At 33.8% G+C, this 11,685-nt stretch overlaps 1 protein-coding gene across 1 annotated transcript; it reads left to right on the top strand.

Annotated features, from left to right (window-relative positions):
- Nucleotides 1-8,497: 8,497 nt before the first annotated feature.
- LOC143540558 (F-box/LRR-repeat protein At1g55660-like) lies at nucleotides 8,498-11,471 on the top strand. The gene is made up of 3 exons (XM_077033584.1): nucleotides 8,498-9,597; nucleotides 9,789-9,968; nucleotides 11,082-11,471. Exons 1-3 carry the CDS (start codon nucleotides 8,626-8,628, stop codon nucleotides 11,469-11,471), a joined length of 1,542 nt encoding a protein of 513 aa, XP_076889699.1. The 5' UTR covers nucleotides 8,498-8,625.
- Nucleotides 11,472-11,685: the final 214 nt, after the last annotated feature.

Genomic DNA, 11,685 nt, shown 5'->3' with positions numbered 1-11,685 from the left:
ATGTTTTAAAAAGGACGATGGGCTTTTGGTTCGATTTTTGTTATATTAATAACTAGTTTTCATCCCCGTATTATGAAGTTATTTTATATTATTCGTTTCTAATATTTATATAACTTTTTGATTTTATTTTATTTATTAAAAGTAAGTTAATAATATACGTAGTGTTTGATGATTAAAGTGTTTCACAAATAAATAAAATGTTACAATCTGTTTTAAAAGCTATCTGGGTTTGGTGAGATCTATGGCCACTATTTTTTTACTATAAAATTGATTCTTAACTATAAATAATATTTTTTTAGAATCGAATATTAACTTTAGTATATCTCTATTTTATAGAATTTTCATATCAAATATTTGGTGAGATTAATTTTTAATTTAATGAGGTGTTATAACCCGTTTAAGGGGCAATCTGGGTTTGATGAGACTGATACCCGTAAATTCGGGACAAATGCATGAAAAACCTTCCGTTACAAATAAAGTAATCTAGTAGCTTGAGAGAATATATGAGCAACCAGAGAGCTTTTAAAAACTTGTTTATATATATTTAAGATAAGATTTAAGATATTATATTGTATACTTTTATTGCATCTTAAAAAGTTAAATACATGTTTTGTTTTATGGTTTATATTATTAGTAATAAATTAATGTTTTTAATTAATTAAGTATCTTTATTTCTTGTTATATTTTTTTATTTTTATTTTACTTTTAGTTGTATTAAATATATTTTAGTTAAATTAAATTTTAGTTATATATATATATATATATATATATATTATTTTGTTTAAAAATAGAGGGACGTTGTGAATTGGTGACTATTTTCTTAGTATTGTGAATAATAGTGGAACTTGATTGTTTCATAAGTCTTCACAGAGGGTATAACTGTATAAGTGACCCATAACACTTATAATCACTTATGATCAATCACCTATAGTAAACCCAGGTAAAACTGAATAGCAAGAATTACCCTTTAGTTATCATTTACCAAAATACCATTTAATTGATTTAAAAAATCTTTTAGGGCACTAACCTTTAAGATGATGAGGGGCGAGAGTGGAACTGTGACCTTTGGTCGATTGAGGCCGTTTGAAGCAAAAGAATTGAACGCTGAGGAGTTAACTAACTGGGACAATTGAAACCGATCATTGGTTTAATTAAGGGAGATGTTAATCGTCAGGCATAGGCATAGGGAGAGTCTCCGGCTGAGTTATGTGGCTGGCGGGCAAGACATTTTAATTAGGCATTTAATTTAACGGTGTCTCTGTCTCTAAGAGAGAGATCGGATTAAGTGTAAATTACCATATTGTCCATCTTATATGTTTTATAGATAATATATATATACATATATATATATATATATATATATATTTATATATATATTATTTTGTTTAAAAATAGAGGGACGTTGTAAATTGGTGACTATTTTCATAGTATTGTGAAAAATAGTGGAGTGAATTGGGGTATGACGTGATATTAATGTGATACTGTAAAATGAGAAGCAAAATGGTAGCAACACCTTTTAGCCTAAGACTATGTGTAGTGGATAGGCTATATTAGGGGACGATTTCTGACACATAACGCCACATCGGCAAGGGGAGCGATTTTCATTTTAGGATGTAGTGGTTTGTAGCCCAATATTACCCCATTACAACATATATACATATATGGTGTGGTTAGAATAAGAATTGAGTTATTTGTATGAAGTGTGAGAAGTAATATCGGGCGTTGGATGTGATCATTTGATGGTGGATATTGTTAGTGTGTTTTTTGTTCGGTGTGTTTTATTTTATTAAGGGTAAAAACCACTTCTTACACTTCTTAGGATAGTTTTACTTCTTATTTTAACCTTGCTCTCTCTCTCTCTCTCTCTATTTCTCTCTCTATATATATACATATATATATTACAACACATAATAATAAAATATTATTGTTTTCGAACACAAACCTGCAACAAATGCATGTTGTCAGCGATGTTCACAGCTACATTAGGGCGATTTTGGCACCAAAATCGCCCCACTACACTTAGACACTTAGTCTAAGAGCATTCACATTTTTTCTATTATTTTTATTCCAAAATTATTTTAAAAATCATTGCATATTCTCTCTTATACTCAATTAAATAGTAATTTTTTATTGGTTTTAAATAATCCCAACTATGCCCTATTGGCAAATAACAGTCCCAACTTTACACTTGCCTGGTGGCGGTCCCAACTAAAGGTGTATTTGTTTTCAATGGTTCGCGACTAACGAAATGTTAACCCCGTTAGTCTGGTGCTTACGTGTCACGCCTAGTTGTCAAAAATTGATTAAGTGACAGCTTACATGGCATGGCATGTGACTATTTAAATTATTTATAAATATATTATATAATATATTAAAAGATTATTTAACCACCAATTCATCTCCCATTCTCTTGAGTCCTGAACACAATCTTCAACACATAACCAACATCTCCGTTTTCAACCCACCACATGTCCACCACCATGGCTTAATTTTTCCGGGCACTATCAACCCTTTGGGAAACTTCAGGTGGTTCAGGTATTAGTGAAACGTGGTCCACCTATCAGAATCCTACGACCACCATCACCGGTGTATGCTAAATAAACTTTCCACTGCCGGTCGCCTCATCCCTTCTACCGCTAATTCCGACTACCGTTGAGCCACCATACGTTGGCGGAACCCTAGCCGCTTTATCCCTCTCCATTCGCAACAGTCCTTCTCTCTTTATCTTTCTCTCTCTCATAAGATCTACAATCAATTACCGTAATTTCGAATCCGCGTCACCGGAAAATTGAGTTGCAGGTTTTGTAACTCCGGGGAGCTTCGATTAGTCACAGTATTTATGTGAAACGCGAACATATAGGCTTCAGATTTTTGATACTTCTGCATCTTCTCCTTCGATGAACCGGTATTTGACTCGTTTTGGGTTTAAAAAACTAAAACTTGATGCAAGGTTAATCCAATTTACAGTGAAGGTGGTGGTGGCGGTGGTGGCGGCTCGCCTGAGTGCTGGATATGAAGTTGTGACTTGTGGTTGCAAAAAGGGGTGAGGGGAGGTTGGGTTTGGTTAAAGAGTATTTTAATATAATTATAAATAATTTAAATATCCCATGCCATGTCAGCTGCCATGTAAGCAGTTTTTGACAACTAGGAGTGACACGTAAGCACCAGACTAACGGGGTTAACATTTTGTTAGTCGCGGACCATTGAAAACAAATACACCTTTAGTTGGGACCGCCGCCATACAAGTGTAAAGTTGGGACTGTTATTTGCCAATAGGGCATAGTTGGGATTATTTAAAACCAATTTTCCTTACATTTTCTATCTGCTTTACTCACAACCACTTTTAAAATATATTAAAAATTCTACAGGGTGGTTAATAAACTTTTAAAATACACAGAAAAATCACAACATTTTTTCCCTCTTTTACTCATAACACCTTAATTCACCTCATATATTTTAAAAACCTCATTCACATAATATGGTGGATGCGTTGAGAATGCTCTTTTTTTCTCTTCTTTATAATTAAATAATTTTTTTCTACTTATATCATTATTTCTCTCTCTTCTACTTACAACCACCTTTTAAAAAATATTTAAAAATTATAGAGGATGAAAAGTGTGTTTTACCAATTTACTCATGAATAGTAATATTTTCTCACTTCTACTCACAACCACCTCTATAAAATAGAAAACCACAGTTACATAATTTAGAGGATGGATTAGAAATGATCTTACACTTACTAAATTAATTCGTTTATTTTGAATATTATTTCAATTACATTGAATCGGTATGGGTGAACCATTATACATCTATTTTTTAAAAATTATTTTAATTACATGCCGGTGACGTGACAGAACTTTTTACACTTTGTCATTGATAAGTACGAATAGCGAGGTGCTTTGATTTATGAATGATTTAAATAATATGATGCGTAAGGCTCTCCATTGTCGTCTATTAATGGAGTTGCGAACGTCGTAACATCACATTTTCTAGTTTCGATTAATAAAATGAGAATATGAATTATTATGAGTCAGGCTAGTGTTGAGTAAAATGGATATGTGTTATAGACTTTGGTAATAAAGGAAAGAAGGAAAAGACCATGGGCTTAAGCCCATGATCCATAATTATATAAACCTTAATTACCCATTTTTCATTCATTTACACATATTCCATACACCACCAAAACACACACTTAGCTCTCTCTCATCTAGCTCTCTCTCTCTCTCTCTCTAGCCGAAATCACCAAGGAAAACCGATCCCGATCCAAGGTAATGATAGCTTGATATTGTATGAGCTCAAACCCTTTAGATCTAGTCGTGAACGACGAGCCGACACCTTTAAACCGTTGAAGTCACGAGATCCGGGTGGAATCGGGTATAAACCGAACCTAAGATAAGCTTAGGGGTCACCCTAGCTCAGATATGGATTGAACGGGACGAAAAACGGTGAAAATGGTGCAAGAATACGTTTTTCCGGCGAACCCGCGGTGTTCCGGCGACGACGACGCCGGAAAGGCGGCGGGTACGAGGAAGGGAATGTCAGAGAATGTTTCTGACATTCTCTGACCTAACCCTAATTCGTTAATGGAGAGTTAACGAATTAGAGGCAATTCGTCAGATGATTCGTTACAAGAAGCTTAACGACCTAGCCTTAGTTCGTATCCAGATTCATTAAGGAAAATATAAAGAATTAGCCCCCAATTCGTTATAGTCATTCGTTAAAAGGAGATAACGAACTAGAATGTCCAATTCGTTACAGAGGGGTCATTCACTATGAGGTTCAATTCGTCAAACGACCAATTCGTTATGAGGTCCAATTCGTTAAAAAGACCGGTTTGTTATAAGGTCCAACTCGTTACAAGGACCAGTTCGTTATGATAACCCAATTCGTTAAGAACAATGTAATGAACTAGAAGTTTAACAAAATGACAGAATGGTCCCTGGACTTAGAAAAAGAATGATACAATTACAAAGAAGCCCTTGAACTTTTAAGTTAGTAAATTAATTAATGATTCAAAATTCTAATGGAAAATGTGTTAAGACAGCTCGATCCCAGCCAGGGGCTCTGCCCCTTGGACCCTGCTAGGGGCTGCCGCCCCTAGACCCCGCTTCCAGGGGCGCTGCCCTCGGACCCCCGTTCGTTGAGGGTTATAATTAGACTAGAAACGCGAAATGGGTAGTGGTAGTTAATTGATACGTGTAATTGTTATAAAGTTAGTCGTGCACAGCTCAAGAAAGGAATAACCATAAACGGTGAACGTAATCGCGTTCAGGTGAGTTTCTAGCACCATTCCTTGTTGTGTTTTCGGGGCTGTGTGCATATTCTATGTGATTAGTTAATATACTTATCTTAAGTGATAAGTGTATGCCGTATGTGTATTATGTGAAATTTATGAATGATTCTTGTCGGTACGTGAACGATCTTCGGATATTGCATGTACTGCCAGGTAATGGTTTGATGTATGTACGTATGAAACTTACAATTATGTATATAGAAACGTATGGTATGGAGATATGGAAGAAAGAGTGACCGGACCCTAATAGTATCTGAGGATGGAGGGTACCAGACCCTAATAATATCCAAGGATGAAGGAAGACCGGACCCTAATAATATCCGAGGATAGAGGGTACCGGACCCTACTAATATCCAAGGTATGTAGGGTGAAATGCCATTTATAATGTATGGTTAACTATGAATGTGTATGGACGAATGATGAACATGATATGTATGTGATGCGTACCTTCGGGTACGTATATGTGTATGCAAAGTAAGTTATGTGATTAATTAGAACTCACTCAGCATAGCTGACTTTTAGTATGCACGCAAGTTAACAGATTGAGACAGCTGGTTTGAGATTGACACATGATAGGATTGAAGAGGCCGACATCTGAATATTGTCATTATGTTTTGAATGTTATATTTTATATTATGTTTTAAAAGACAAATTATGGATATTTGTGACGAATGGTTGATGTTTTATATTATTCCGCGAAGTTTTTAATTAACTCTGATATTTAAAACTGCGTTTATGAGTAAATCCAACGTCAAAAGTGAGGCACCGATAATGGGGCCTTACAAACGTGATGGCGCGAGCCATATAGGTAGCGCACACCGCAACACGGTGACACAATAGGAGCCGTGAACAAGTTGCCACGAGCCCACTTGCGAAAGGAAACAGAAATTCATTAACCCTCCCCCCCCCCCCTCCCTGGTTCGTTTGAGCCACAAAAGGCTCATTAGGCTTTAGCATGGGTTTCAACGAGTGTATAATCAACATCAAGTTAGCACTGCATGACACATTATTACCGAATGAATTCAGAGAATGACTTCAATAACAACACATAGTCTTAAAAAAAAGATAAACTTACACTTATAGTCCCAATATATTTTTCAATCATCTTACTTTCTATATTTTTCCTTTTGATTTCATTTCTCTCACATTTACCTTTATTTTTCTTTAATCATGAAGGTGCAAACCCCAACACCAAGCTTCGCTTAAATGTAAAAGTCATTGAAATTGTTCGATGTCTCTAAACCGAACTAAATAAAATGATTCAGTTTATGTTTATGGTTTGAAACTGGTCGGGTAAACTAGACCGGTCAAAATATTATAAAACATTATTATTTACTAATCTATACAATTTTAAAAATAAGTAACTTTTCACATATAAATTTAAAAAATAAATGACTTTTCACACATTTCGTGTAAGTAATTCTGAGAATTAACATCTCTATTGTTATTATTTCAACCATTTCATGCTTTTAGTTTTTTTTTTTCCTTTTTAACTTGTAACCCTTTTAATATTAACTAGAACATCAAGTGTTTATATAAAACCAGCTTGAGAGTTGAGACTCGCGAATTACACAAACAATTAATTTATATAAGTAGATATTTAATAAATAATCAAAATGTACTTTAATAATATACTTATCATTTATCATACACTACACTGTTAATAAAAAGCCATTGTATATTACGATTTACAACAACTTTAAAATAATCTTAATTGATTAAATGATATTATTTGCTGTGTTTCTTTTGAGACTATATGGGTTTTATAAAAAAAACGTAGCATATAAAAAACATCATATTATATAATGTCAATAGAACTTATTTTGTTAAAATTTAAAGAGAGAATGAAACCAAAATCATTGGGATTTAAAAAAAATATTGTGATATTAAAACTAATTTGAGATTCTTTACTTAAAAAAATATCTTTAATAAATTTATATTATTTAATAAATAATAAATGTTTACAATATTTTGAGAGTGAATATATAATGATGACATATAAGAAAAAGTGAGTATATTTTTTCAAAATCACATACGATATAGAAGATTTTAGTTTCAATTTTCAAATTATAAAAGTCAGCACATTACTTCAAATGCATACAAATAGCTTTACGACAAATATATTATTAGAAGATACATTTACATGGTGTTGCTCTAATTTAGGATACAAGATAAAGTCAAATACACGTTAATATTTATCTTTATAATATACTAATTTAAAAATATCTTTATAATATTATCCGGATTCTCTTGGTATCAATTCAGTACCCACTTTTAACATTTTCGATACGGGTACCCGTACCCATTTTGTGATGGTTTTTCGGACCTACACCAAACTTATCCCCAGTCCAAGTGGATGTAAAATTGTAGAAAAATTATAATAATTCTCAGTACATCCTCTGCCTCTTTCATTCACAGTCAATTTCAATTATTATTTAAAAATAATTAAGGGAAAACAAATTTCCGCAGATTTTTAGAAAAATCATTAATTTTTCTGTCCTACACTCCCAACCGTTGTTAATCTTATTTTATAATCTACAAACTTTTCTCAGATAAATTTAGAAGATGAATGGAGAATACTCTGAAATGGTGAGCATTCAAAGCCAAGTGAAAAAAAAATGGACATTAAATGTAAGTTTGGCAATAGTACAGTATAAATTGACAATCATCCCTGCACATTCTCTCACACTCGCTCACATCCTTGCCTGCAATACCAACTTTTCAACTTTTCATCTTCCTTAAAAGGTACCTTTTTATTACAAACCCTAGACCTAACATATACAACATATCTTCTTATCATACTTGTACTTTGTTTTTTTTTTTGTTATGAGGGTGAGTTTATGCTGCTATTGTTTTGTCTCTGCTCAAATTATTCATGCTTGGATTCTTGCTACTTTGAACTGATTTTTTATTTATTATTTTAATTATTTTTTTTTATGAGGGTGAGTTTATGCTAATATTGTTTGTCTGCGCTCAAAATATTCACATTCAGATTGTTGCTAATGCATACTTTGAACTGATTTTTATTGTTTATTATTGTTTATTATTTATATTATTGTTACTTTTTTATTTTTTTGCTATGAGGGGGCGCTTATGCTAATATTGTTTTGTGTGTAGTCAAAAATATTTGGTCACATAACTAGTTGGAGTACTAATCATGTGTTTAGTATTCAATTTTATGATTTCAAGTTTTTAGAATTTTTTTTTTGAAAAGCTTTGGATTTATGTTTAGTAATTTTGAATTGGACCTTTACTTCATATTATCATATTAAATTGCAGCTTTTGAAATTAAAAGAGATGGTATGATGAGGGTGGTATCAAGATAGAGTGGGATGATAATGGATTCTAAATGTGATACAAAGGAAATGAATGTGGAACGCGATCGACTAAGCAGCTTGCCCGATAATCTTATCCATAAAATCCTAGCTTTTGTTAGCATGAAACATGTTGTTGAAACTAGTTTATTGTCATCCAGATGGAGGTTTATGTGGACTTCAATGCCTTATCTCAATTTCTCAAGTGATGATTTCGCTTCGTTGCCCCAATTCTCCGAAGCTGTTGCACATGTTTTGTCTCGCCGCGATGGTCAAATAGAAGTGGAATCTCTAGTGCTTAGTCTTAATGGGAAGGTAAGTCGGGGATTTGCGAAAAGAGTTCTAAACTATGCATTCTCCCACAATGTTCAGCGTATGACTATTCGATGCCTGGTTGAAGAGAAGATTGAATTCCCTCTTTCTCTCTTTCGTTCTCGGTCGCTAAAACATCTCACTTTAATCGGTTCCGTTGATCGTTCGGTTGCATCAACAACTTGGGAGCTCCCAGCCTTAACAACATTACATCTCGGTCATGTGACATTGTATTGTGGTAATGATGAGGATGAGGATGATGATGATGATGATGATAACATTAACATCATCGCCAAGTGCCCAAACTTGAAGACTCTTACTTTAGATGGCTGCAAGATAACGGGGTCGAACGGTTTAAGTATTTGTCATCCACGACTTTCTAATCTGACTCTTGAAAATGGAGACTGGGCGTGGGATTTGGTTCATGTGGTTGCACCTCATCTCAAGAAAATCACTATTGTAAATTGTGATTGGGTGCATCTTTCTGCACCTAGTCTTACCTCCTTTATATATAGAAGAGGTTATTCTTTGGAGTTCTCTGCCGGCAGTTTACCTTCTTTGGAAGAGGTAGATCTTTGTATACGCAAACCTCGCAAGACAGAAGCTCATACTATATTTGGTCTACTTCAGAAGTTTCATGGAATTAAATGTCTTACCATTAACTTGGAAGCTCTAGAGGTATATAGTTTAGTTCTTTATTTGCAATTATTTTCTCTAACAATCTGATGCTAAAACACTAAATATACAATCATGTCTTATACTTATTAAACACAATTGACAAAGAAAAATATGTTGCTTTATATTTATGTATATATGTCTTTGCTTATTATAGTGATGTTTTATTGTAATAGTTGTTTAAATTTCTGCAGGTTGTCTCTTCCTCAGTGGAACTAATCTCGAATCAACCTTCTCCGTTTGCTAATTTGAAGAAATTAAATATTTATCCGGTGAACATACAAGCAGAAGCGAACGCAGTTGTGTCTAATGAAGTCAAAAACTATTTGCTAGGCCGTTCTCCAAGTGCCTCATTCACAATGGTTACTCGTGAGGTATTTACAATATTATTATCTGCCATGCATCATAATGTTGCTTTACGTTATAAAGAAAGTTATGGCAAACATATGTCATAGTAATTACTAATTAGAATCTCTTGCTAGAATTGATTTTGATCTTACTTGGCTAACCTTGAGCTGATTTATTTATTTATTTATTTTTTACTATCACTTACCAAATCTAAGAAGCTTTATGCGGTGTATGTTTTAAATGCTGAACATTACTGATTCTTTTACGTTTTTAAGTTTTTGTACGGGATAAAGGGAATTAGGATGAATGATAGCTTCCTTTGCTACACTTTAATATAGTCCTAAATCATATGCAAGTAAATCATAAACGTTTAGCTAGATTTAAAGTTACATTTAGTGTTTTTATTGGAGGGTGAGACCTATTGACCATGCGTTTTCTTGTGCTTTGTTCTTTTCGCCTTTTTGACATAAGTTGGTTCAGAGCTCAGACTGTAAAGTATGCCAGGACACCATTAGTTAGTCTTTGGTGGCTTCATAAATGTGACTGATCCGCCAAAGTCACGGCGAACAACTGAATATATAACCATTCCTAGCAGATCTGCACTTTTATAATTTCCAGAATGAGCTCCAAACATGTAATAATTAAAGGTTGTCTTGAAGTTTCAAGCGCTCTTCAGTGAATTATAAACCTTCTGACGAGGCACCACTGGTTTTGTCAATAGCAGTATCCCGTGAGTTGTGGGCTGCTTTGTTAGGCATACAGATGAATTAATTTGGTAAAAGTTTATAAGGGATGTATTCTTTCTGTTGTTTTAATTTTGTTTTATTTCATAGTTTATTCAACTATGATCCAACAAACAAGACTCTAAATTTATAAATTTGAGCGTATATCTAGTAGAAAAGGATAACGTTACCAGTTTCAACATCAAGGGCTGCTGATCTGCTGTTCTTGCTTTTAGTTTGTTTCATGCATAGAAGTGGTGGATCCTACTAAGTAAATATGTAAAGTTTGTTACTGCTATTAAAATTATTTAAAGAGAACCACCAGTAATTCCATGTATATTAGTATGGCACTCTAATCTAGAATGAATTGTTATTGTTCTAATTGTTTCTATTAATGCTACTATGATGTCATTGCAGGAGATTAAAGCGAACGACACAACTTTGGCAGATCATCTTATGGCAGAACTACGGGTGATCCTAGACCGGGATAAAGCTAACATCAACTGGGATCATTTGAAGCGAGGGAAATCACTGGTCGAGAATTATTGGGAAGATCTGGAAATGCATAGTCGGCATGAGAAAACAAAGATTTGTGACTTCATTTCAAAGTTGAAGCGCATTGAAAGTTTACTGACAAAGCTGCCAACATCAAACAGGGCTAAAATGCAATCAGTTTTTGATGGTTTGTGTGCGGATGCTAAGTTTGTGATGAAGAAAGTAGATCTTACGAATACGCATGAGAGACTGTTGAGTGTGTGCTCTGATGAACTTGCGAAAGCATTACAGTGGTCTTCTAAGCAAGTTTAAGTTGTCGATTTCCCGTGGCTTGCAAGTGTTGAAACTATTGTCTTTTTGTTTTGATATCAGTTTCCCACATTGCAAGTTGGAATGGTAAATTTATTAATGTTTAAACTTTTGAACTTAAGATCTCAATAGTATGGTTTTTTTGAGGGGTTGTAGACTTGCAGGAATGTAATGTGATTGGGAGAACGAAAAGTAATAAATTAGAAGTCATTTTGCA

The sequence above is a fragment of the Bidens hawaiensis genome, unplaced genomic scaffold (genome assembly GCF_021521415.1).
Source record: "Bidens hawaiensis isolate Kalapana, Puna unplaced genomic scaffold, B.hawaiensis_p1.1 tig00012278_1, whole genome shotgun sequence".
Lineage (NCBI taxonomy): Eukaryota > Viridiplantae > Streptophyta > Magnoliopsida > Asterales > Asteraceae > Bidens > Bidens hawaiensis.
Note: the sequence above shows the minus strand (reverse complement) of the source record. Positions and strands in the feature narration are given on the sequence as shown.

Bases quoted from the DNA above. Each gene is read 5' to 3' on its own strand.
- LOC143540558 (XM_077033584.1), top strand. From the start codon at position 8,626: ATGATAATGGATTCTAAATGTGATACAAAGGAAATGAATGTGGAACGC. The intron at 9,598-9,788 runs GTATATAGTTTA...AAATTTCTGCAG, and splicing joins TTAACTTGGAAGCTCTAGAG to GTTGTCTCTTCCTCAGTGGA. The intron at 9,969-11,081 runs GTATTTACAATA...ATGTCATTGCAG, and splicing joins TCACAATGGTTACTCGTGAG to GAGATTAAAGCGAACGACAC.